At 40.9% G+C, this 27,450-nt stretch overlaps 2 protein-coding genes across 5 annotated transcripts in view; one reads left to right on the forward strand and one right to left on the reverse strand.

The window, feature by feature from the left end:
• CNGB3 (cyclic nucleotide gated channel subunit beta 3) overlaps nucleotides 1-3,309 on the forward strand; it is a gene marked incomplete at its 5' end in the record, with an annotated part of 55,022 nt that extends 51,713 nt beyond the window's left edge. Inside the window, one exon of the mRNA XM_081014527.1 lies at nucleotides 453-3,309. Within this exon, the coding sequence (XP_080870653.1) occupies nucleotides 453-530 (78 nt within the window). The 3' untranslated portion in view covers nucleotides 531-3,309. The remainder of the gene's footprint in view (nucleotides 1-452) is intronic.
• Nucleotides 2,959-27,444, reverse strand: CPNE3 (copine 3). Of its 4 annotated transcripts, none has more exons than XM_081013456.1 (17): nucleotides 27,306-27,444; nucleotides 26,938-27,031; nucleotides 22,372-22,511; nucleotides 22,015-22,194; nucleotides 20,845-20,919; nucleotides 20,123-20,194; nucleotides 19,212-19,295; nucleotides 18,849-18,938; nucleotides 15,142-15,240; nucleotides 13,538-13,624; nucleotides 11,912-11,971; nucleotides 10,693-10,826; nucleotides 9,666-9,720; nucleotides 9,519-9,570; nucleotides 8,450-8,583; nucleotides 7,510-7,746; nucleotides 2,959-5,619 (listed from the first exon to the last, which is right to left on the reverse strand). In XM_081013456.1, the coding sequence occupies exons 3-17, from the start codon at nucleotides 22,501-22,503 to the stop codon at nucleotides 5,497-5,499; spliced, it is 1,614 nt and encodes a 537-aa protein (XP_080869582.1). In that variant the 5' UTR covers nucleotides 22,504-22,511; nucleotides 26,938-27,031; nucleotides 27,306-27,444; the 3' UTR covers nucleotides 2,959-5,496. The 4 variants fall into 4 exon arrangements, with proteins under 4 accessions (XP_080869582.1, XP_080869581.1, XP_080869584.1 ...); XM_081013455.1 differs by lacking the exon at nucleotides 27,306-27,444 and adding an exon at nucleotides 27,143-27,270; XM_081013458.1 differs by lacking the exon at nucleotides 26,938-27,031.
• Nucleotides 27,445-27,450: the final 6 nt, after the last annotated feature.

The following is a 27,450-nucleotide window of genomic DNA, read 5'->3' on the forward strand; positions in this document are numbered from 1 at the left end:
TCAAAAGATCTCTCAAGGCAGTAACAGTAAAAAAAAAAAAGTTTAAAAAATAAAAGTCCACTGAAAAAGCAAAACTACAAATTCCAGCTGAACATTAACCACTTCCTAATGCCTAGGTGAAAAGTGCAAGGTTCTAAGCTGGTGTCTAAATGAAAAAAGGGTAGGCACATGTTGCATTTTAGAAGGGAGGGAGCTCAACGGTTGAGGTGCCATCACAAAGACGGCCCTGTCTTGCATCGCTACATCATGTGACTGATGCAGACTCCACTAATCTCAGTAGAACATTTATAGACCTTCAAAGACAATGTCAAGCCGCTCTGAAATCAATGTGGGTATCCCTTTAGCTGTGCTTGATGGATTGTACTCACCTACTATGCAGAGAGCTCTTAGGTGTGATCTTAATTTCCTGTCAAGCATCCTTCTTTAACAACATTTAATTGTTTTTGTTACAGGAGGAAAAAGAAAAGGAAGAACAAGCAAAGAAAGAAAAAGAAGAACGAGAAAAGGCGGAAAAGGAAAAGAGAAGTTAATATTTAACTGTTTTTGTTTCAGGAGGAAAAAGAAAGGGAAGAACAAGCAAGGAAAGAAAAGGAGGAACAAGCAAGGAAAGAAAAGGAGGAACAAGAAAGGAAAGGAAAGGAGGAACAAGCAAAGAAAGAAAAGGAAAGAAAGGCAGAAAGAGACAAAAAAGAAAAAGCCAAGCCTGAAACCAAACCTACAGAAATAAACCCAACACAGCCTCCAGAGGCCAAAGAGCCACAGATGCAAGTGGAACCATCTGCCCATAAGGAAGAACCAGCTCCCAGCAGCCAGCCAACACCACCGGCTCCTCCTAAACCAAGTTTGCTCAGAGGAACCACTAACCAGTCCCTTATCATTAGCATGACTCCTTCCAGCACCCCAGGAGAAGGAGATATTCTTACTGTTGAAGTCAAAGTGAGGGATCAAGTATAACTGGTGGATCCTCTTGCTGTGCATTGTACCCAGTTCTGGGTGCCCAATTCAATTTTACAGGACCAAATCTGCTTATTTTTAGATACATGTTTCTACTGAAATTAGTCAGCCCCCCCCCCCCCCAGTTTGCATCTATACGGGTTCCTCACACCTATCTTAGTATAAAAAACATAGGGCCTCTCCCTTCTGCACCTCAGCTGGAGAAAATGGCCTTTTGGAAGGCCTTTCTTCATTGGGACTGCCATCTTGGGCCAAATTATCCCCACCCCCACCCCGCCCCGGCTGAGACAAGTTTGATGGGGAACAGGTTTGCTTGAGAGTAGAGGAAAAAGCTCTCTGGCTGGTTCGCTGCTATTGAAATTGTCTCCTACATCCTAAGAAGCAGCTCTGCTTTTGTGGAGTATTACACAGCCCTTGGAGAGCAACAAGATGGGTATGAGAGCTCATAATAGGTTCTCCCCAGTAGAGTTCTTTCCTTATGGCCCTCCAACCTGTTTCACTATTTCATTTAGAGCAGCAAGCCTCCAGAGTAACAGGCCCATTTCTTCCTCTCCTCGGCTAATAAACCACTGTTGGCAGAAAGGTCAGCTCCTACCTAACTGAGCTGTTTTAAACCCAATCTGCTGCTTTATGAGCCTTTTTCTGTTCTAATGTCATCAGATTAGGGAAAGGAGCCCAGCAAGAGGACATCAGTTAACCCTTGTGCTTCACATTTGCTCCAAAGTATTAAAATATCTGTGGCAGAGCAAAAATTCAGAAAAGGTTGCTGCAGAGATATTAGCATATTAGCAAATTTTGATTTCTCTCCTCTTATCATTAGGACCCTGTGGTTCTGTTCTCCAGAGAGAAGTAACCCATGCCTTTTGGGGGTAATTATTTCTGGAACTAGGCTAAGAAGAACATTTTTAAGACAACTGAACTTGCAGCTACTCCTAATGAAATTTTTGCATAAAGAAAGTAAAACATGGTTGAGGAACAGCCATAGAGTGGGCTTCCCACTGGACTATTAACCAGACAAAGAAATCTGGATACCCACTCCATATGTTCATCCTGATTTAAATTAAAGTAGATGTCTTCTATCTGTTCTGACTGAAGCTGGCTCTCCAGGACCAAAGTTTTCCCCCCTGCAGATTTATTCATTTAAGGCATATTTACCCTGCTCTTAGCACAAGAAAGTTGTGACGGAGTGATGTGGTGGCTTGGGCGCCTGCAGGCTCCGCGCTGCCCCAGTCTGCCTGCTGACTCCCCCTCAGCTGTAGGGCAACTGAGGGGAGGATGCAGGCAGACTCCTTGGAGGCCCCACGGAGTGTCCTGCCCCGGGTGGCCCCACCCCTGGGTGCAGGGCACATGCGCCACCCCAGGCGTCTGATCGGCTTGCTCCGCCGCTGACAGCCCCACCCCCTATTGGGCTTCTATGTCAACCCCTCTTCTTTCATTCTGAAGAAACTAAAGTTAGCATAAAGACCCCAAAATCTTTTTTGGAGAAAAAAAGTTGTTGTCAGTTTAGTGCCAGACCACAAGTTTGAAAATCGCTGATCTACAGGAACACAGGACTGTTCATTATGAAATATTGTTGCTAAACTTCATAGTTGTCTGCTTGTTTCCCTCTCTTCATTCCAGTTTTCTCTACCACTGATTTGTACTTTGTTATCTCACAGACAAACATTTGTAATTTATGTAGTTAAAAATCCCTGAAAGGCTTGGATTCCAAGCTGCTCCTTCAAGAATGGTAGATTTCCAACCAGTTCCCTAATCTTGCCCCAACAGCCTCTTGCATCATATTCTGCCCCATTGCAAGGGTCCCCCAACACCCAGGAGCAGATTTTCAAGGGGTGGCAGGAGGCTTCAGAGAGAAAAGAAATGAGGGAAGGCTCTTGGAAAGTTAGAATACAAGCTAATTTCTTAAAAGCGCAAAGCAGGGACATTATTTCTATTTTCTGTGAAAGCCACAATAATCAGCAAATGCATATTTAGAGCTTTAAAAGATGACAAAAGACATTAGAATTGCTGAGGGGCATAAGTGGAGTTTAATATACTGTGTTATATGGCATTAAGATAATGTTACACCTGAAGCTAACTTCAAATACAAGAAACTGTATCACACAAGGAATAGTGTTGTGCATAGAAATACCGTACACCGTAAGATACTTTCTTCATAAAGCTATATTTTGCTTTGAAAATATACAGGAAAAGTAGATTCCTTTCGTTACAAAAGCAGCTAATGATCAACTTCCACCACAAGGTGGTGCTAATGCATAACTCATGCTGAAGAGACAAATGGAGGAGATAAAAATAAGCTTTGACATTAAGGAAATACTGTTAATATTTCTGGGGATGCTGCTTTTGGAATTTTTTTTTAATATATATACTGAGTTCTGGTCCACCCCTATTTAGGTCTGGAAGTCCATTACAGTATAAACTTGGCAGATTCAAGCCACACTGTACCTATTAAAGGCCTGTTATGAGATGAGAAATACACAGTACAGAACAGACACTGAATGGACTGGAATGCATGTGGGAAATGGCAACCATATAAGATGCTGTTTTCTCATTCACTTTGGAATGAGATGTGTGAACCATTAACGAAAGTAGACAGGGATGGTTTTTTTTCAGACTTTGCTACAGAATACTGCTGCAGTTATATGGGCATTTGATTCACACAGAGAAAGAAGAATAACTGAATTTCAATTTAGTGATCCTCAAAACTTCTGGACTTTAAAAACAGCAAATACAAGGTTGACTATAATCCACTAAATAGTAATTTCAAAACAACCCTGAATCCAGTTTTGCTTTGCTATCCAGTAAATGAGAAACCATGATGTATATAAAAACTTGCAAAAGGCGACATAACAAAAAATAAAAGTTATCAATGGTCTGAGAACAAGAGACAGTTCAATGTAGTCTATCCACTATAGGAATAAAACATTCAATCACAGCAACAGCTGATAATTCCAAATACACCACTACTTTTGATTATCCACAGAGTAGATACATAATAAACATCAATCTGACACCCTTGAGTTTTAACATGACCACAAGGCAAAGCATGGAGACTGAAGGCATATGGTTCCAGCCTCAGAGGAATAATGTGCATATAGACCCTGAACAATCATTTACAGGATGTGGATCTGACCCACACTTTTTCTTACTACACAATTCACAATCATTTTCAGACACCTCAGTCCAATCTATGTCACTCTAGAAGTTAATAAAAAAAGTAAGTGATTCCCCAAAGGCAACAGTGAAGAATGAACAGAATAATCTAATTAGTTCTTGTGCAAAAGGGAAAAACAACAACACAAATTCAATCATTCTGGGCCAACTGTGCTCTAGCACAAATGAGAGGCATCCTAGAACTAGCTAAACCAAGACAGCGTAAAAAAATAAAGTGAAAAAAGAATACAGGTTCAGTAGCATATACACCTCTCTCAATAGACAGCTATAAAATTGAGAAAAATACTCTATCAAGGAAGGGTCCTTCCTCATTGGCACATACTGGGCTTCTTAGTCCACAACAAGTCACATGCTATTACTTTCTAGTCAGATTCTCTAAAAGTCAACTAGCTTCGTAATACAGTGGACGCTCGGGTTGCGAACGTGATCCGTGCGGGATGAACATTTGCAACCCGCAGCAGCATGTCTGCGAGCGCACGGGTTGCAATTCGGCGCTTCTACACATGCACGGCCGCCAAAACCCGAAGTAACCCATTCTGGTACTTCCGGGTTTCGGCGGTCCAGAATCTAAAAAAACGCAACCTGAAGTGTCTGTAACCCAAGGTATGCCTGTATGATATACAGTCAAAGAAAACCTTGTTAAATTTATATCTTCTGTGTTGCAACTGTTGGCAACATTGCATAAACATGAGATGTTTGATTTGAAAAACAACCAACATGATTTACATCTGAAAGTCTTACTATAGCTCATTTCAAGGTATCACTCTATACTCACTTTTCACTGTTTCATAATGATACAAATGTTCATAAATGGCCAAGAAAGACAACATATTAGTCATTTGGGGGTGAGGGGAGAATGAAGACAGACCTTTACACTCTGCCCTGGTCTTGATGCTTCTCTGCAAATGGTTGAACATTTTATATTAAGCTTATGCAAGCTTTGAGCAGCCAAGGCTCTCTTAAAGGAGGAAGTCAAGATGGGTACAGCGCACTGCTTTCAAAGGCACACTAAAGCTCTGTAGCTGGAGGCACACGGTGTTTTGTCCTGCGCACTATAAGCAGCCAAAGGGGTGATGGCATGGCAAAAAAGCAAACTGGCATGTTCTTCCTGAAGATGTACATAGTTTGAGAGTTTTGTTAAGTCTAAATAAAGTTTTCAGTCTCACTTGCAATTGACTGTTAAAGCAAAATGGCATCTTTGGCGACCCAGAACAAAAAAAGAAAGAAAGAAAGGAGTATCTGAAACAGTTTATGCATTTTATGTGTTGTATCAAAAGGTTCTCTCATCCACCCTGGCCTGTTGGCACTGCAGAGGAAGGTGGTGAAGACATTCCCCACATAAGGAACTGGATACTCGGGGTCAACTTCTCAGCTCCCATCTTGCTTTGCTGCAGGGTTGTTTGGAGGCTGGAGCTTGAATGTGCTGAAGTAGTTCACCACTTGCTGAGGCACCTCTGCCAGGACACTCTGAGCAAGCGCTTCTTTGGGAGCCTTATTCAAAGGAGAAACAGAGTGAACATCGGAAGTCAAGCAAAGAAAGCACACGATCTAGTCCCTGCTGATTTGGGAAGATCAACTTAAAAGCCATTTCCTTGAACACACACCACACAATGTCAGCCAAAAGTTTACTTGCCCATTTGGTCCCACCATTAATCTGTATGGGACGACACACTGGATTTTATTATTTCATTACCGTTTACTATGAAACCCCTAAGCCACTTGACTAGTTCATACCTATAAAAGCTGGCTGGCTTAATGTAATTTAGATAATCTACAAGATGGTTACCAGATCAACTTAAGATAAGAATATCCAGGGAGAATAACCATTATGTAATGCCCATAAAAACTGCCACTAGCCAGGGCAGTTAACATGCCATAAAAATTAAGCTGCTGAGGTTGGTTAATGACTGTAATTTCTTCCAGTCTATATAGCCCTAACCTTTCCCTGAAGCATTACTTAACCAGAACTTCTCCTCCAAGGGCATTTCAAGTTCCAAGCATGAGATACTAGGAAAAACAGAGCCTGTTTATAGTAAGTGAATCCTGTTACATGCAGAGTGATAAAGGCAAACTATTAACTACCAAGTTAAAGTACAACCTACAGTGGCAGCGCATTAGAATGTAAGGGATTCTCCCCCACTTGCCCTACGGCAGTTTGCCTAAACAAATAATGAAAAGTAAGGAACATTGATGCCCTAATTTCAGCTTTTCAGCAGGGAGTGGAAATGGAGCATAAAATGTGCAGAAAACCTATTATGAGATTTCACACACAAACAGGTCTTCAGAAAAGGGCTCTCTGGAAAGCAAAGGCATTTTTGCTTTCCAATTTTATTCTACAAATAAAATGGCTATAAGTGAAATGATATTTACACAATAGACTGTGTGTCTGAATAGGAAGAGGAAATGTCTGCCTTTTATTTCACTCTGGGGTAACTGATGAGCTTTGCCTTCCATATCATTTGACTGTAATAGGAGCCTTTCTTACATTTTAAAAAAGGAAAATACCCTTCCTTTTGGGACACAATATTCTTTTATCCATGAAATGCACTAGCCAAATTACTCAATTCTTCTGTAATAGGGTAGATTCTCAGCCACAGTTACTAACAGTATCATGTTTAGATCAAACAATTATTCAGAGACCAGAATTACAATCTTTCATCCTGTTTTTGTTTTTCAATTATTTTGCTCACAGGAGGGGCAACGGATACATAAAGTCCCAAGTCTTTATGCAAAGCTTGTTAGGCTGCACAGCCAGTCCTGCAACAATCTGGTTCATATGCAGGCTACATACAGCAGTTGGGTGTCTCCTAAACATCTCAATCAAATCATCAGCTGAAGGTCACAGCACATCCCAGGAGGCCCTCTGGCCTCAGGTTTCTTCACTTTCACACTGCCAGAGGAAATGGTCATTGATAAATTTCTCAGTACAGTCCCACCTAAGAAGGAACATATAAAGCTGCTATCATACTGGTTCATGAAGCGTCTTCTTTTCCTCTCAACCAACTCACAGTCCAAGATGCTCAAGCAGAGCACTCTGTACTGGTTTATAAGTGGTAGACAATTTTTACTGGAGCACTGTCATTAAAAAAACCTCTACTTTCCCGTTCCTCATTATATCTCATCATGCAAAAAGCTTCAGACCCTACTTGTTTGTGTGTGTATATATATAAGATAATTCACATGTATTTAGACCAGCAGCAACTGGCTTTCTGGGAGATTTCCATAGCTCTTCTTGAACTGCAGTCACACAGATCTTTTGTTAACTTTGTAAGCCAAAAATGCCAAAGCTATTGGATCTCACATCAGAACTCCAAGATTTTGGCTGAATCATTCTGCTATAATCTAACAAGCATTAAGGGTGTAATTAGAAACAGTACTTACATTCTGGAACTGTCGAAATGGCACAAATTGAACGATGTCTCTAATAGCAGCCTCTCCTGAAAGAGACCTCAGAGCCCCACTGTCACTGTCAAGGAATTCCATGGCACTGAAATCAGCTCCTCCGACACCAACAATTATAATGGACATGGGAAGCTTAGCTGCGTTAACAATGGCAGATCTGGTCTCATCAAGGTCTGTTATCACCCCATCAGTGATGATCAGGAGCACAAAATATTGCTGTTGAACAATTGGATACCTTGTTAAAACTGAGAACAGAAATAAACTCCTGAAATACAGTCGCAGGTGGCACTGATATAGAGGCACCCTTCTATCAAAGGAAAAGGTTGGTACAGAATGAGATTCATTCAAGGCTCAAAGACTTTATGAGGGGAACAATTCTTACACAATCCCAGGCCAATTCTATGGATATATCAACTCTCAGGAGATAATTATCTGACCCCACCAGTGCCTGAAACTGAAGCTGTCTTAAAGTTGAAGCTTTGATTCCACAACAAAACATTTAATTAAGTTTCCTCCATAGGGGTCCAGACATGTTAAATGCCCACGTTTTGTGCTTGTCACCAACCCTACTTCTCATCCAGGAGTGCAAAAGTAGATTCTTGCTGCCAACACCACACTTGGCATCAGGCTCAGCAATATAGCCTCCCCTCCCTGCATGAAGGGTCTGGCCCCTCAGGGAATCCTCAGGACTTGAACCCACTAACTCCAAAGCCACTGGTGCACCACTCCCAAACACCCCTTTTCAGGGCTTGCTGCTTGCTACCCTCCCCACCTCCACATTAGTAGTGCTCCTCTCTCTGAGCAGATAGACACCTAAATGGTATCTCCCCCACCATCAATGTCCAGGGAGCGGGGTTGGATTTCCCTCCAATAATAGATGAGTAAGAGCAAGCTCATTTAGAAATTACAAAGGACTTACAGAAGCTGTTTTTTGCTGTGTAGCTGCAGCAGCAAACCTAGCCACATGATTTATTATTGGAGAAAAGTTGGTGGGCCCATACAATCTTACTTGAGGAAGACAGGCCCGGTATGCATCCACAATGCCTTGGATTCCTGGGGAAGTTAAGTAAACATTCTTCACTACATTTCAATATTAGCATCTCTTCCACAGCTTTAATGACACTCTAGTGTACTGAAGTGTCAGTGAGCATATATAGATACATAAATAAAAGGGTGTCCTTATGGAAGGATTTGTCAGATTCACAGCCCCATACTGCTGCTTATCTCAGGCATGTATGGGTAATTGGCCTAGCTAGCAGAATAGCGTATAAAACTTAAGGTTCCAATAGTGTGGTGATGGGGCAGGGGGTGGGGGATGCTGAGGTTTACAGGACAGTAATTAAGACTTGGGATCTTTGAGGCTAAACGGACAGTACCTCTCTTAGAGGAGGTTCCTTTCAGATTAGCAAGTATGGCCTCAAACATAGCAGCACAGAGAGAACAGAATTACTATTAACTTCAAGTTCTTGCAGTGGGTAGTAAACACACACTCATTTCAATTCTTTCTTCCACAAGTACTAATTAGACAGAATGAAACTTGGGAAGAAACTGTAACCTACCCAGGCCTCTCATTTATGTGACAATTTTAATAAATAATATCTTCCCCTATCTTCATTTTGGGTTAAGACCTGACAGCTTTGATCAGATTTATTTCTTCCAGTTGACATTTCTTTCAATTATACAATGTTAACGAACCACTGTTTATGCGCTGTGTAACTTTTTAGTTACCTGATTTTATTCTCTCTGCTGGGAATTTTTAGGACACAAGTTGTCACTTGTGATATTGTCATTTTAGGATATTGTATTTTAGCATTTAATGATTGTGTGCCCCCTGACAGCCTTATATAAATATAGCAAATTTAAAAAATAATGGTGCTAGTTCAAAAACCTACAAACTGAGCTATTGTCACCTTGCTCTGACCTACAATAAACCTAGAAATGCCAGGACATTTTTAAACATCCGTAACTTAAAATTTTTTCAAACTTACCACTGCAGAATGGGTTTGATGGGTTAAAGTTTAATGGAAACTCATGTGACACCTGTAAATATATGGAAGATGTTCCAATTATTTTATAGGTCCATTTCTAATCAGGCAGGCTTTGGGTTTTCTTTTTACAAAACTGTTTCACCTTACCTGGTAAGAGGGAGGAATCTGAGCTCCAAACCCAAAAGCTGGGAACATCTTATCTCTATAAAAGCAATTTAGAGCAAACCATTATAAACAAGTCACTGTTCTACATTCTTTCACAAAATAAAAGCATAAATCTCTTGCTTGCACTGCTATTAAATGCTAAAGTCACTTTCATGAACGCAAAGTTCCCTGAGGGAAAATTTCCCATCCCCATCTCTCCCCAGCAGACCCCCTTTTTCCAAGAGGGATCCCCTGACCCTTTGGAAAGGCTTTCTAGGTGAGCTGAAAGACAAAACCAATTAAATCAGCCAGCTACACTGGTGATTTGTAAAACGTGACGAAACAGTACCATCAACTATCTGCAAAATAAAACACAACCCATTCAGAGCAGGATCTGTAGTACAGTGGTACCTCGGGTTAAGTACGCAATTCATTCTGGAGGTCGGTTCTTAACCTGAAACTGTTCTTAACGTGAAGCACCACTTTAGCTAATGGGGCCTCCCGCTGCCGCCACGTCGCTGGAGCACGATTTCTGTTCTCATCCTGAAGCAAAGTTCTTAACCTGAAGTAATATTTCTGGGTTAGTGGAGTCTGTAACCTCAAGCGTATGTAACCCGAGGTACCACTGTACAATCTTCATATATTGTCAACATAATTACTCTAATGATACTAATTCATTAGACGCTAGAACTGAACTGCTAAGTCTAGACAAAATTTGCACTTCCCTTCACCAAGAGAATATACCAGTGAGACACATTCTGTTCTAACACATCTACATTTCTCAACAAAGTCAGGACAAAAAGAAACCAGAACTCCACCTTTCTGGATTAGACAAGTTGGAGAGAAAAATGAGCAGATTTTTTTTTTGGGGGGGGGGGGGGGAGCTGTTATTTTATGTGTGTGTGTGTGTGTGTGTGTGTGTGCGCGCGCGCATGTCACAAGTTCTGAGTTATGTCATAATTCTAAATGTGTGTGCTTTAATTTTAATATACAAAAGCACATTGAGAACAAGACTAGCAGAGAAACTTACGTATCGTAGTCCTGAATGACCATCCCAACAGACCAAATGGCAGTCAGGTATTCATTCACGCCATTAGGGCTGATGTAATGTAGGGAATCTGGGGAGCGAGGATCTCCATTCGAGCCAGTAAAGTCAATGCCAACCTGTCGAAAGGTACAGACATCACTGATGTGAATATTACTTTCTGCTCAGAATTGTACTAGCACTGCTGTATTTTTAGGACCTGTCCTATTTTTCTGATCCTAAGTTGTTTTAAATTGTATTTAATGCTGTATTTTAAACTGTTGTAACCTGCCCTGGGACCTCAGGGTGAAAGGCAGAATAATATTCGTAATCTTAACAACAACTATTTGAAAAACTGGGTTGGGCAGGGAGAACCTGAGAGACATCAAGGCTGAGGAAGCATGCAGTTTACTTAGTTTTAGTTTTGCTGTTGAACTGACAAAACAAGCATAGAATGGACCAAGCTGAGTGAAACATGATTACTGTGGCACAAATCTCAATTACTCATTTGACTGAATAAGTCTTCCCTCCAGCCACTCTTCTAAACCTAAAAATTACTGGGAGCACCTTCCTAGAAAATCAGGCTAACCTTTCTCACGAAGTTGTTGCAATGATAAAATAGGAATGGGGGGATGAGAGCTGTGTTGTACTGTTGTACTGTTTTATTGTTGTTAGCCGCCCTGAGCCCGGCTTCGGCTGGGGAGGGCGGGATATAAATAAATTATTTTTTATTATTATTATTATTATTATTATTATTATTATTATTATTGTTATTATTATTATTATTATTTTAAAGGATGGCAGAATTTAAAAAGCCATACTAAATAAGGATCTAGAGTTGCCCACTCCTGCTCTAGCTCCTGCTCCTGTGGGGATTTACAGCAACTTCTGATCCTAACCAACAGTTTTCACACAAATCAGGTATTCTTTTTTTTTACTTTTCTAATGTACAGATCCTCCTTGACTGCAAGCCTCCTATACCTCAACTTCCCTCCCCCATTAGGAGGGAAGCACCAACATATTCCACACCATGCACGTTCTATATGCTTCCTCACCCACAGTGCTTAGTAGCTTTCAAGCCAACGGTTCATATTGCAGCTAGTTCTGGTTAGGATCTTTATTATAATCCAGTCTTTGGTTCTGGTGCGACAACCCCACACGATTATTCTCAAGCGGATTTGGTCCCCTTTCTTCTCTTAAAAGAGCTGAGCTACAGCTTACTTACAGTAAAATTCAGCTGGCACCCTCCCATGATGTAGTCAAGGAAAGTACACTCCATTATAATCTGCAAAAAAAATCAATCATCAAAGCACTCAGTGATACACTCAGGAACATAGACCTATTAGGATAAGGCAATTACCGACGCACCTAGTTTTTGGAGGAGGAAAACAAGAAAAAAAATATTCTGAATCTCAGAAGCCAAAACAGCAAGAGGGATCGCTGCGCAGTGAAAGCAGCAATTCCTCTTGCTGTTCTGGCTTCTGGGATAGCTGCGCAGCCTGCATTTGCTCCATATGACGCACACATATTTCCCCTTACTTTTTAGGGGGGGAAAAGTGAGTCTTATAGAGCAAAAAATACGGTAATTGGTTTGGTTTCAGAACACAGTGACACCCCTACAGTCAATGCTGAGCCCTTTAGCCATCAGCATGGGTTTTCAACTTGGTGTAGGGGGGCAGAGGAGAGAGAGAGGAAAAAAGATTTGCAATGATGGCAGAAGTGGCAATAACGTTAATGAAGAGATGGACTTAATATACAAGCTAGATGATTGAGGCAGACAACCACAGTTCAATAGAAGTCCGCTGCAGATGCAGCACCATGCATGAAAAAATCCTGACAACACAGGACATAATGGTCTGTCCACCTGCCCAGTCAGGTTGTGTTTCCATATACTTCTAGATCATGATTCAGTGCTATGCAGATGAGCTTCAATGCGTCTGAATTAAGCACTGAGAAAACAAACTCCCCACTCCCATCTTCTCCTACTGAACGGCCAAGACCAGTTCTGCAGAACTTAGTTTTGCTTTTAAAGAATCTTGTTTTAGCATTACAGAGTGTGTATACTCACACATACAGTGAACTCAGAGCTTGTATTTCTTGACAGAGTGAAGAGGGAAGGAATAGGTGGGCATATGATACTGGCCCAGGTCTGAGCACACTAAAGGAAGTGGCTGTGTGCTTTTGCATGAGCATGCTGAGAAACACTTCTCAAGTGGTTTCATTAAAAATATATATATATACACAGCTCTTCCTCTAAATGATACCACAGTTGTTCACAATACAAAACACAATGCAATAAAAGTATCTGTTCCTATGTTGTGCAGGGATCAATAAGACCTATTATTTGTACTACAGTGGTACCTCCTGTTACTAACAGGATCCGTTCCGGAGGCCTTGTTGTATCCTGAAGATTTAATAACCGAAGGACTGCTTCTGCTCATGCGCAAGTGACAAACCCACTTCCGGGGTTGCCGTGTTTGCAACCCGAAGATTATGTTACCTGAAGGTAACATAACCCGAGGGTCCACTGTACTATGCATCAACTTTTGGCTATTTAAAGTAATTCTATATTGACGGATTGTAGATTTGTTAAAAATAAAAAGAGCATTGGCAAGCAGTACTAGTTTATTCTATTTAGTATTTAGAAGTTTAACACCCTTTCCCTGACTAATGGAACAATCCAGAGACATATTTTAAGTACAGTTAGCTGTCTAAATCCCAGTGGATATCTATGGATGCCTCATTTTCTCAAGACTGCGGCCCATGCCTTTATGCTGGGATGATACAATGTCAAATGTGATTATTACTGCTGTAAACTTAACAACTGAATGAGAAAAAATTTGATACTGACCTCACAATGTTTAACACTCACAATGCCTGAATTTCTGTAGCTTTTCTTCTTTTTCCTCTTCTTCTCATTGATGCATTCAAATTCAGCCTACAAAACAGCAGCAGGGCAAAAATTGCACATATTAAGACTGATATCCTAAGCATACTTACTTCAAAGTTTACAGAACCTGAGATAGTCTGGGACCCTTTAGCAATATTACATTCTGCCACTTCTAGATTTGGTCTATTTGCAGCAAGGAATGGCTTAGTGTTATGAAAAAACAGCTTGTAAGTTCCCCACTTTCTCTCCAGCACAACTGCAAGGAAGTAAGCAGAAGCTTTTTGTCTACCAGTCACAGTTTGATGCTGTGCATGTTTATTCTTAAGTATGTTTTAGGAGTGGGATGCAGGTGGCACTATGGTCTAAACCACTGAGCCTCTTGGGCTTGCCGATCAGAAGGTCGGCGGTTCGAATCCCCACGTGAGCTCCCGTTGATCAGTCCCAGCTCCTGCCAAACTAGAAGTTCGAAAGCACGCCAAAAAGTACAAGTAGATAAATAGGTACTGCTCTGGCAGGAAGGTAAACACCGTTTCTGTGCGCTGCTCTGGTTTCGCCAGAAGCAGCTTAGTCATGCTGGCCATAGGACCCTGAAAAACTGTTTGCAGACAAATGCGTCTCCCTCGGCCTGTAAAGCGAGATGAGCGCCACAGCCCCAGAGTTGTCTGTGACTGGACTTAACTGTCAGGGGTCCTTTACCTTTACCTTTACCTTTACCTTTTTTATGCTTTAGGAAAACAAGTCAACTTCAAAACATAGTTGATCTATAGTTTGTTCAGGTTCAGACATTAATAACAACTATGTGGTTAGTTCAAAACAAACCAAAACTTGTGTTTCCTTCCCTAAAGCTGTGCTAAAAGAGAGGGGAAGGGAGCTGTGCATGTATTACTTAATATAATATAATAAAATAAAATAATAATAATAATAATAATAATAATAATAATTTATTATTTATACCCTGCCCATCTGGCTGGGTTTCCCCAGCCACTCTGGGCAGCTTCCAACAGAACACCAAAATACAATAACCTGTTAAACATTAAAAGCTTCCCTAAACAGGGATGCCTTCAGATGTCTCCTGCAATGTGGATTTGCAGAGTTTCCCTTAAAAGTTGTTCAGAAGCTGCAACTGCTGCAGCCTGTTATCAGATACAACCATATAGGATCATGTCACTCTGATTCTGAAGGCACTACAATGAAACACTAAACTTGGAGTACAGAAGCTTTATGGAACACCTTTCCCAACACTTGCCACCCTAAACCTTAAGATCAGCCGAAGAGAGTCCTTGTTCATGGTCCCACCACCTTGTGCAGCAGGTAGGACCGTGAAACCTGATGGTACAGATTGGAGTTAAGACCTAGTGTTGTTGTTTTTACAAGTTGTATGAATCTGTGTTCTATTTTATAGTATTATTATTAAAGCTGTATGTTGTGCTGTAATCCATCGAATACTCTGATCTGAAGGAAGGCCATGCATAAAAACTCTAATAAATAAGGAAGGGCCTGTATAGAAGAGAAAGTGGATTGCCTAAGGCTACCGGTGAGGTAGGGAGGGAAGTAAAAGAACTTACTGGTGAATGTCGCGACGCTTCCTTCAGTTTTGATAGTGTGGTCTGAAAGGTCCCTATGAGATCATGGGACCCATCACTGTCATAATCATAGCACTCAACCTAAAAAAGAAGCATTCTTTGTTAACCCAGTATGTTGTGGTTACAGCACTGACAGCATGTAATTTAACAGAGCAAAAGAGAAGAAATTATGTGCTTCAGGCTTTTGCCACTTCTGAGTATTAGTCCCAAGATAATTAGGCAGGCAAGACTAAAACGCAGCAACAGTGACCTACAGAGCCAAAACTGTAGTTTCACTGAAAATACGAAGCATGCGTAATAATTGTTTTATGGCTCCAACTTCAAATGCCACTTATGTGTACAATGTGTATTTCACATTTATTTTAAACAATTCTAGTTACTTTTAATTATACCTCACACTGATGTTCCTTGGGCCCATTGCCACTCCTACTCAAGTATGGCAAGAGCATCACCGTATTAGGTTAACACACATGCACATGCACTCTCCATCAGTGCAAACAGCATGCAGACACTGCTATGACCAAGGAGAATCTGTGAAACAGATTTTCATGTAATGACAGCACACAGAATTAGAGTAAAGCTGAATTCAAGGGTAAGGAATAAGACCAAAAACTTATCTTTTAGTATGAGCTCTTAAGAACATTGCCAAATTTTGCATTACTATAGCTATATTTCATCTTATTAACAAGTTGATGTTTAACCCAATATACTAACAGTTGATACAGCCTTCTCAAGCTTGCTCTTGTTTTTGTGAGATATTCACATTTCCCACCCACAACAGAACTAATGAATGACTACATGCCTGCTCCTAGTAAGAGAAGCCTTCAATGACTCACTTCAACACACACACTTCAGGAGGAAATGTAATGAGATATCAAAGCAAGTTGATTGTGTATTATAACTGAATACACAAACAGCCATTTTAACACAGAGAAAGGCATTTGTGATGGGTAGAGCTTGAAAAATGTTTTTACTTACTACAATTAAATAGCCAGTTACATAAGACACTGTGTGCATAAAGTATTAAAGAATTGTGTAATTAGTCATTACAGTATAAAATGTTTTCCCTTATTCATTACAGCGAAGTAGTTTCATTTTAAACTGTTTCCACAAGGTTGCAAGACTCTATTTCACCTTTTTCTATTTCCTCAGGAAGATGTAACATGGCAGGCCAGATTTTGATTACAATGGCACAGACCTGCATGCACATGAGGTTTTTCTGTATTCCGTTTGCACCAAAAAAGTTAAAACAGTTTATTAGAAAACTGCATTTTAGCTCATGAAGGGGCAAAAATAAACCAGCAGGGGTTGAAATTTACTTTGCTACAGAATTAGAATTAGAATACAAAACATAATCATTACATATAGAAACATACAGAAACAAACTAGCAGTGTTTTTATCATTTTGAGAATAGATGGTGAACATATCAATGAAGGGGCAATCCTTTGGCCGGGGTGGGGTGGGGTGGGGGTGAGGTCCAAGAGGCCAGTTTGTTTTGCAGATCACCCTCTCTATGGGCATAGAGACCAAAAGCCTAAGTTTGCAAGCTGACGTGGAGAAGACTGATGACAGCAGATAAGGTGAATTAAAAGGGAGTTCTGTAGGTGGCTTGGGATCCAAAGTCTTCCTATGTCCTTGATATGCACCCAGGATGGCAAGTGGAGGGTGGGGTGGGGGTGGGGCAGGGGGCTAAGTGCATCAGCTACACTCCAGACATGCACACCTTTTACAAGATCAGCAGGGCTTGAGATCTGGTGACTCTACAGGATTGCTGTGGGGCCGGTTACCAAGTCATGATGAAATGAGCATTAATGAGCTGAAGAAAACACCCTTCATCAATGCAAGTTAAAGAGAGGAAAAGATTATCATAATAAAGGCAAAAGGGAACAAACAAGGACAAACTACAGCTTAAAGTATTATTAGCGACTCTTGGGTTACAAACACAGTGCTAACACTAGATTTAATGAAGCTATGGATGCTGGGTAATACACAGCTTTAAGAATGCTTCTTAAAGCTTAGTTAAACAATTTACTTTACAGGCACCACACCCATTCTATAGAATTCTGTAGTCCAGTAAGATATTTGATCTTTAGAGAAGCGTGTTAAGTGTATGCAATGTGTTTAAACAAAAAAGAAGGAAGTCCCATTTAACAGCTCATGTATATTCTCTCCACATCACGGTATTCAAACACCCAGTAGCTGCTATTTCTGCTACTGCCAACAAACGTCTACATTTTCAGAAAAGGATCATACCGACAGCTCACTTGTAGCCCATATAACCCACAAAAATGTAATTGTAAATACTGAGGGTGAAATTCAACATGGAACTTAGGGAATCATTCTATCAGCGCAAGTATTTCTGCTTGCCTGACAGAATGGTTTTCCCTCTCCTCTCCCTGGATCCTGTTCTGGGGTTTTTTCCTGACCCTCCAGAGCAGATTTGGGAGAGGCCCAAGGGCACAGGGAGAGAAGAGAGGGTGGGAAAGGCCCTGTTGTTCTATCAGAAGTCCTTGGGCTATCTTCCACTAGAAGGACTGGGTAGATGAATCCGGCCCTGAACAGATTTTTAAAAAATAGTTTTTGAGTCTGTTCACATGACATGCTAAGTCAAATGTTGACTTAGCAAGAATACTCATAGCTGCTCTGCTCCTCTCCAAACTTTTTTGCTGCGACTGAGCTAAGGCAAGCTTAGACTTGGCATGTTATCTGAACCAGGACTTAAGTTTAAGCAGTCTCCTCACTAACCATGGACTGTAGCCAATAATAAGCAATGTTTGGGCTTAGTATGGCATGTGAACCAGGCTCACATAGAATCATAGAGTTGGAAGAGACCACAAGGGCCATCGAGTCCAACCCCCTGCCAAGCAGGAAACACCATCAGAGCACTCCTGACATATGGTTGTCAAGCCTCTGCTTAAAGACCTCCAAAGAAGGAGACTCCACCACACTCCTTGGCAGCAAATTCCACTGTCAAACAGCTCTTACTGTCAGGAAGTTCTTTCTAATGTTTAGGTGGAATCTTCATTCTTGTAGTTTGGATCCATTGCTCCGTGTCCGCTTCTCTGGAGCAGCAGAAAACAACCTTTCTCCCTCCTCTATGTGACATCCTTTTATATATTTGAACATGGCTATCATATCACCCCTTAACCTCCTCTTCTCCCGGCTAAACATGCCCAGCTCCCTTAGGCGTTCCTCACAAGGCATCGTTTCCAGGCCTTTGACCATTTTGGTTGCCCTCCTCTGGACACGTTCCAGTTTGTCAGTGTCCTTCTTGAACTGTGGTGCCCAGAACTGGACACAGTACTCCAGGTGAGGTCTGATCAGAGCAGAATACAGTGGCACTATTACTTCCCTTGATCTAGATGCTATACTCCTATTGATGCAGCCCAGAATTGCATTGGCTTTTTTAGCTGCCGCGTCACACTGTTGGCTCATGTCAAGTTTGTGGTCAATCAAGACTCCTAGATCCTTTTCACATGTACTGCTCTCAAGCCAGGTGTCACCCATCTTGTATTTGTGCCTCTCTTTTTTTTTCCCCAAGTGCAATACTTTACATTTCTCCCTGTTAAAATTCAACTTGTTTGTTTTTGCCCAGTTCTCTAATCTGTCAAGGTCGTTTTGAAGTGTGATCCTGTCCTCACGTTTAGTTTTAAATACTCATTCTACTTCCTCATCCTTTATACATTACCTTGATCGTTTTATCCATATCTCCGTAACACAAAGAGTTGAGAGAGATTTTAAATGGCCTCCATACGGGATTCAAGTTATTTTTAATAACCTAAATAAATACAAAATAATAATGGTTAAAATATTATTAAGGTTGCGGGTTTTTTGCATTAACTATCTTTTTATAACTTTGGCTGTTCCAACAACTATCGCTAATCCTATCCTATCACAGTAGGATAGGATGCTGCCTGATACAGTAGCTTTCAAATTTCTTTCTGCTATAGTTATAGAAACCAGTAGTACCTCACAAAAACAGAACTAAAAGTATTAAAATAAGCAATGAGTCAAATCAGCCCACATCATAAAAGAATGAGAACCACCTTACTTCTGTTCTGTGCACCATCACCCAGTTTCCTTCAGAAGTCTGCTTGTGGAACTCCAAATAAGGATCAGATTTTCCAAAGAAATCCTGCAATTAAAATATAGGCTATTGCTTCAAAATTGTCTTTAGAGGATGGGGTTGTTGTTTTTTTTGCAAACGTCAGGCTGCAGAGCAGAAAGAAGAAAAGCAGGGCTAATTCCATTGGTTTTGTAGATAGTGCACCTGCCTCTGGCCCTGCCTTCAACTGTCACCTAACAGACACCATTCCATTATGCTAACTGAATTGCTGCCATCCTGGCTGGTCATTATAAGAACAGTAACTTTAAGAACTGATGTCTCTACTTTTTTTTTCTTCCTCCCTTTTTCCTTGTGTGTCATGACTTTTAGATTGTAAAAATGAGAGCCTGGACTATTTTATTACTGATATTCATAAGCTGCTTTGGAGTTTTTTCAGCTAAATAATGGGGTGAAAGTCCTTTAAATAAACTTTGCACTACATTACTTCCTGTTCAAAACAGACACCACCTATATGCCAAGTACAAACATGCAGTTCACTTCCTCTTTTCCACCAGCGCTGCACATACATGCATGGTTGCATTCAGATTATTAATCCTTCCTTGGGAAATTCAGTGAATGCAAATCTTTGCAACTCCAGTCAGAAGAATGGTAGTGGTTAAGTATTTCTGTAGAAGTGCTCTCTCTCTATCCCTCTCTTTCTCAAACAACAGGATCTACTCATCCAGAGCAGGTATTGGGGGGGTGCTCAGGGGTTGCAGGAAAAAGGAGAGAAACAGCAAATCCTGTTGCACAAACAAGTCAATTCTATTTGGTAGGAGGACAAAGTTGGATTTTGCCCATTGCTCAATATGATTTAACCCCAGATAAATGTGTATAGAATTGCAACCTTGAAGTACCTTGTTGTCCAGTTTCCTTGCTTCAACTTCAAACATGACTACCCGATTATCCTTTACTTCTTCAGCAGTAATCTAAGTAAGCACACAAAGACAACATTCACCATGATAAGATACTGCATTCTAAAGTATGTCATAGAGTTCTTTTATGGGCAGTAGAATGAAACATATGACAAATGGAGTGTAGTAAAATTTGAAGTAAAAATTATATTTCTATTATTTTTAAAAGCAGTAAGAACATGTTCACAGCTATAAAAAAAGAATAGTTTTATAGTAATAAGAAGATGCTCCTTTCTCCCATTTTAGAACATTGAAGGGTTGGCCACAACAGACTCATAATGCCATGAACAACCGCTTTGAAAGATTTCAGTCAGTTTTCAATTTCTCCAGGTGGCATGTGAGGCTGCTGTTTGAGAGATAAAATCTGAAAGATGCAGAACTAGGCATGTAATTGGTTTTTAAATTAAAACTAGCCCCTGCCTTCTGGCAATGAAATTTAAAGGGGAAATTGTAGGGGGGAAAACCTAAAACAATTAAAATAGGTCTTAATCAATTCACTTATTTCCTAGAAAGTGCATAGGATCCCAACATGCATCTCATTAATTTCCACAGAATTTCAGCACACTTAAATTTTGTTTTGACTAAATTCATGTTTCCCTGGGTCATCAAAATCTTTGTCCACAGCGAAATACCAGAAGGGGAAAAAACCATTTGTGTTTTCATACCGTTATTTTTCCTTTTCCTGCAGGTCTGCCATTTTTCAAGAGTAGTGGCCGGGTGAGCGTTTTGCTAGAAACAATCTGTAAAAATACAGAAATATCCAGAAACTCAACAGATTAAGAATTTAACTTGTCTACAGAATTCCATAAATGGTGACTTAGTCAAAGCTCTTAGCAGATGACTAGACAAAACAGTAACACAACAGGCCAGTTCAGATGCAATTATTTGAGTAATATGCTATGGTTTATTTAACTGATAATTGGCATCGACCCATGCATTAATTTTTATTTTTACAAATTTTTATAAACCACAAGTTCATATAAAATATAAAAAGGCATAGTATAAACTAAAGGTATATTTCAATAAAAACACAAAACACATTATTAAGATCTGGTTGGTGAAGAGTCTCAGGGTTAAAAAGGGTTAAGAAGGAATTCACAGGGCAGGGCATGTCAAGCTAAAGGTTTAGCCCCTGGTAAAGGCTGGCTGAATGGAAGGGAACCACCAAAGGTGCCCCATCAACAGATCTCAGCAATCAAGGCAGAGCATAAGATGACAGGGTTTATTTTTAACAAAAATTTTTTTACTGCTTTTGCACATGTAATAATTTTATACATATGGACTCTTAAGATACGTCCAGCCCAAATTGCTCACACAGTCACCCCTCCCCTTTGTTACTTCTATCATGGTTTGTTTAAACCAGTTACCAGTTACATCGTAACTAGAAAACGGAGAATTAATCTTGGTTAAGTAGCCAGAATCTGACTGGTTTCCCAATTTACCTGCAATAGGAAACTGGTTTACACAAATCTGATTTTATGTTCAGGGAATCAGTTTATCCATAGGAATAAGGCAACAAGGAATGATAAACCACAGAGATTAGTTCCTGTAACAATAGCATTTGACATAACATTAGATAAACTGCCTATAAAAGGAAGACAATTTACTATTTCAATTCTTATTGAAAAGCAGAACTTACAAAATGAGAACTTGTAACATGCTATTGTTCCCGCTTTGACCTTTTCTTGGTTTTGCTGGGTGAAGGAACAATACCAGCATGAATGAGGTTTCAGGTCAAATGACATTTCTCAGGGCAGAACCAAATGAACTGTAAATGAAGCAAGCAATAAAACTCTCTGAAAGTGAGAGAATATCCATGAGTTATTTACACCTACCTGCCCCAGTGTGCATTCAAATTCTCCTAAGAAGTCATCATCACTCAGATCAACAGTTGTATTGTCAATGTCAAAAATCCCAAATTTGAGTTTCTGCACCAGCTCAAAATAGTAATCAATTAGGAATCTCTTGGAAAACCTGGGGTCCAAACAGTTCTTGATTCTTTCTGTGCGATCAACCTGTGTATAAGACATTGGGTGGTGGTGGGGAGAGTTCATCACATGATGTTTCAAAGAAATAAAACTCATTTTACATCCCAGAACTTGATGTTTCTAAAGACCAAATTAAAACAAAGAGCTAATAGCCAGAAAAGAAACTTTATTAGAAATATTTAATTAAGTATCAACTTACTGTACCTCATACCACTGTTGTCCACTTGTGTGCTGAAGCAGCACACACAATGGGTCTGACTTGGAGCCGACATCTTTATCCAGGAGGTTGCTGCAAGAGATGGTTAGCTCCACCTTTGTTACACATTGCGCTGCCATCTGCCTCACTGGATGGGAAGCAAGCAACAAGTATACTTAACATTGGGGTCATTTTAACAGCTCACAGTCTGAATCCAACACAGATTTAAGCACAGCCCACTGAAGCAGGATTGTGGCCCAACAGTCATTCAATAAATCATGACTATGGGTATCTTGGGTAGACATGCATCTTCCAGAGCAGAAAAGAAAAAGGTTTCTCTGCTGGCAAGTCAATAGCAGAACTAAGCAGCATAAATCCCTAACCAGCAGCTTAATCATTCACAGATAAACTACCATGAACATAAAAAGCATTCATGTGCAAGATGGATTGCAGTCACTCTCACACAGCAGAAATAATAACTTGCTCAATAGGTTTACCAATCAGCTGTACGTGTGCATATACACCTACCAACCAAGGAGAAAACATCATGCATTCAGTGAAATGAGCTCTAGTTTACAAAAGTTGATGCCACAGCAGTGCAGTCTGCAGGTACTACTCAGAAGTATGTCCCACTGACTTCAATGTGACATTTCCAGGTAAGTGTATATACAATTGCATCAATAGAATAATAATAATAATAATAATAATAATAATAATAATAATTTTTTATTTATACCCCGCCCTCCCCAGCCAAGGCCGGGCTCAGAGTAGCTTACAAGCAATAATAAAAACAAGATGAATGATTACAACTTAAAAACAAAAATAAAATACAACATTAAAATAATGGAACATTAAAATATTAAAATGTAGCCTCATCGCAGGAGGAGAAGGAAAAGAAAAAAGAAAGAGAGGGAGGGAGGGAATCAAATTGGCTCCAAGCCAAAGGGCAGGCAGAACAACTCTGTCTTACAGGCCCTGTGGAAAGAAATCAGATCCTGCAGGGCCCTGGTCTCATGAGGCAGAGTGTTCCACCAGGCCGGAGCCAGAGTTGAAAAGGCCCTGGCTCTGGTTGAAGCCAATCTAACTTCCTTAGGGCCTGGGACCACTAGGGTGTTGTTATTTATGGACCTTGAGGCTCTCCGTGGGGCATACCAGGAGAGGCGGTCCCATAGGTACAAGGGTCCTAGGCCGTGAAGGGCTTTAAAGGTCAAAAGCAGCACCTTAAATCTGACCCTGTACTCCACCGGGAGCCAGTGCAGCTTGAAAAGCACTGGGTGAATATGCTCCCATGGCAGAGACCCCGTGAGAAGCCTCGCTGCAGCATTCTGTACCCGCTGGAGTTTCTGGGACAGCTTCAAGGGCAGCCCCGCGTAGAGCGAATTACAGTAGTCAAGCCTGGAGATGACCGTCGCATGGATCACTGTGGCCAGGTCGGGGCGGGAAAGGTAAGGGACCAACTGCTTGATGCGGCGAAGGTGGAAAAATGTCGCCTTGGCTGTTGCTGTAACTTGCGCCTCCATGGAAAGGGAGGCGTCAAGGATTACACCCAAACTCTTAACGGAATATATTTAAGACACTTATCTTATACTGTATACACATAAAGTTACCTAAACTCTGGTACTTTACAGCAACACTGTAGAAGAGTGATGTGATGAATCACACTTCTGGGTGTAGGCCAAAAGCCTCTTTTTTAAATAGTTTGTCATTCCAAGGATTCTCAGACTTTATAATGGGCCACACTAAACCATGCATTCAAGCTCTTTTAGACATGGTAGGACTGAACTAAAGTTGAGACAAACATTTTTTGACTGCCAGGATATTTTTTTTTTACAAAATTTAAACAGCCCTTCAGCTTGATGGATTTCAAGGCAATCCACAACAACAACCAACACAATGTTATAAAACATCACACTTTGTTACTAACCATAAAACTGAGAGGCAACAATAACTATAAAAGCAAAGGAGGTAGTCAGAGCAATTTAAAATGCCTGGGTAAACAGATATGCATTGACTTGGTGCCAGTAACAACCACAATGGTAGAGGCTCCAGCCCATGAAAGTTTATGCCACAGTAAAGTCATTTGTCCTTAAGGTGCTCAAGATTCTTTGATGTTTCCACTGACTTGCTAGCAAATGTCAACGTGCCCCTTACCTTTACTGCAGATTTAAAGTTGAGCATGTGCTTTCAGCAAAATAGGAAATAAATAATACAGCTTATGCTAAATGTAAAAGAGGGGAGGGGGTTGAAATCTTAGAAAATTGCATTTCATATCAAAGATGGCCTTTCATTCAAAATTTAATTTTTGTTGAGCTTTTTAAAAAGTTTTTAAATAGGGACCTTGTTATCTCAGATCTCTTCTTTCTCCCTGTATAATGGAACAAGAAAGAACACATGTACTGCTCCTGCTAAAGGCTCTGTAATATTTCATTTTAGTAAATCTGCAATCTGGTGAGAAAAAACAACATCCTAGTTTATGGAACTTTAGAAAAGCTTGGAAGACTTATGTGTTAAATTATCTGCAAACCCACACAATTTCTGGGACTCCAGTCCATTCCAGATGCTAATGGCACCCTTATTATTTACAATACGAACATAAACACAACCATGCTGAGTTGAACCAGAATTCCTTTGAAGCCAACTAGATGTCTCAAGAATGCTCAGAAAACAGGACCTGGTGGATGCTAAGGTACAGTGTACTCCAAACAATACTATTATTACTTCTGCACAAGCAATTGTTTCCTAAATAAACAAATGCAGTAAACACACACACTTTTGTCTAGAAAATGGAACTACAAGAGAAAAGAGCTTACAAACCACTGTTTGAGGGCCAACAAACTAGGCACTGAAAACAGAGCCTGTGCTATGGTTTGCTGTTATGTCTGAATTCATAGACAACTGTCACACCCACAATGCTCTAGTTGTCACACGATAACTACACGCCCATCCATTTCAACTCAATCATATGCTCAAGGTGTGAATGATTTGCTATACTGATCTTCAGGCTTCCCTGGGCATATGCTCCCCAAATGTGTAGGGAATTACACATGATAATCATATAAAGTTATCACTTTGTGCGGCAATTGTTTGCCACAGCTACACTGATGTGTTTCTCATAGCAGAAATGTAAAGCATATTAAGGGAAGGCACATATTACCAAAGACTTGGGGAGTTCTATTTATTATTATTATTAATTAAATGTAAATACCATCCTTCATCTGAAGCTCTCAGGGTCGTTCACAATATAAAAATACAAGATATTTGGCCACAGCTTAACATGTCTGACCTGGAAAAGACCCTGATGTTGGGAAAGACTGAAGGCACAAGGAGAAGGGGAAGACAGAGGACAAGATGGTTGGACAGTGTTCTCAAAGCTACCAGCATGAGTTTGACCAAACTGCGGGAAGCAGTGGAAGACAGGAGTGCCTGGCATGCTCTGGTCCATGGGGTCAAGAAGAGTCGGACACGACTAAACAACAACTAACATGTCTGACACTTAACTGTCCTTCACAATTTGCATATTGGATTGTAATTTTTAAAAAATAAGTTTTTTATGCTGTATTTTAAATGTTACCCACTCTAGGACCTAGGGGTGCAGGATGGGGAATAACTCATATTATTCTTTTAAATATACAGGATACAGCAGGAAAGACTAGTGCAGCACCAGCAACAATACCTAAAGAGACATGGTGATCTCTGCAAAGAAAACATGAAACAGACCTCATAGCCTTCAGTTCTCCACTGCCATCCTAGCATAGGAGCCACACCCAGTGCAGAACCTACGTTCATCCACCAAAGTTTACCCCACAGGATACACCTTTCACACCTCAATTTGGACTTTCATTCTAGATATTGAACTCAAGGCAGGTATACCACCTTCAAACAAACCCTCACACTTTAACCAAACTCTATATATTACACATCTATATATTTTTTTAAAAAAGTAAGTCAAGGATATTCCTCGAACTTCTTAAGAAGAGACAAAGCCAGTGCTTTTTATATTAAAAAAATGTGCAGGCACTCACCATTAAGTTGCTACTGTGAGTGCCACACATTTAACATCTGGAGGGGGTGTAAAGGTGCCGGTACTGCATACCCTTCAGTAACCCCCAAGAAAATAAACACTGGTCAAAACAAACATCAGTCTAGGGATCGCTGCTAATTTAAACTGGAAAATCGTCTCGACTACAGTAACACGTGTGTGTGTAGTATCCCTGAGAAATGCAAACCTAAGTGAGATGAGATCCGACTTTCATTATATATTCTGGAAAGTTTCCAGGCTTCACTGTTACCTGTTCGGTTTAGGAACTTGTGCTTCAGTTAAACTTCGCCCGCCTCCCTCCCACTCCTTTATCCTACCTTTTGAGGCCGATAAAAAGGACCTTTTTTCGGGGGGGTGGGGTGGGATGGGGAGCAAACGGTCAGGATCCAAATGCTAGAAAACATCTTAAATGAATGGCATGACCCAAGTCCCCCCTCCCCCACCTGGGTTCCCATTTCCACCATTCCTCTCCGAGGCGCAATTCCCACAAGCGACCAGCAATTCCCACAAGCACAGGCTGCTCCTTTACACACACCTCAGAGAGGCTTCCTTCCGAAGCTGCTTCCCACAAACGTCCGAAAGGGCGCAGCAGCCCCTCCCTGAGCAGCGGCTCCTCTTCTCCGCAGCGCCTGGGAAGGACCGTAATAATAATAATAATAATAATAATAATAATAATAGGACCGACGAAGCCCTTCCCAGATACTTGAATCTGGGGTGGTGGCTCCAACGGCCAGCCTCACCTCAGAACTTGTGTAACCCAAGGAGCTGCGGGCGAAGCGGGCCGTGCGCATGCGTCGGGCACCTCAGAGGACCCAGGGGGGAAATAGTAAATAAAACCAATCCTTCTAACCCCCGCCCCTCCCCCAGCACCACGAGAGTCACGTGAGAAGACGCCGACGCTACCTCGTGACGTCGGCGCGGACGTAGGACGCCCCTCGCGCGCGGGAAATCCAAAACCGTAGACGACTCGCTGAAGGTCCGCCACGAGGGGGGCGGGGAACTAAGAAAACCTCAGTTTTTGGAGCAAACCCGGCTGCTCTAGAAGGCG

The sequence above is a fragment of the Podarcis pityusensis genome (genome assembly GCF_964106645.2).
Source record: "Podarcis pityusensis genome assembly, chromosome: 7".
In the NCBI taxonomy this organism is placed as follows: domain Eukaryota; kingdom Metazoa; phylum Chordata; class Lepidosauria; order Squamata; family Lacertidae; genus Podarcis; species Podarcis pityusensis.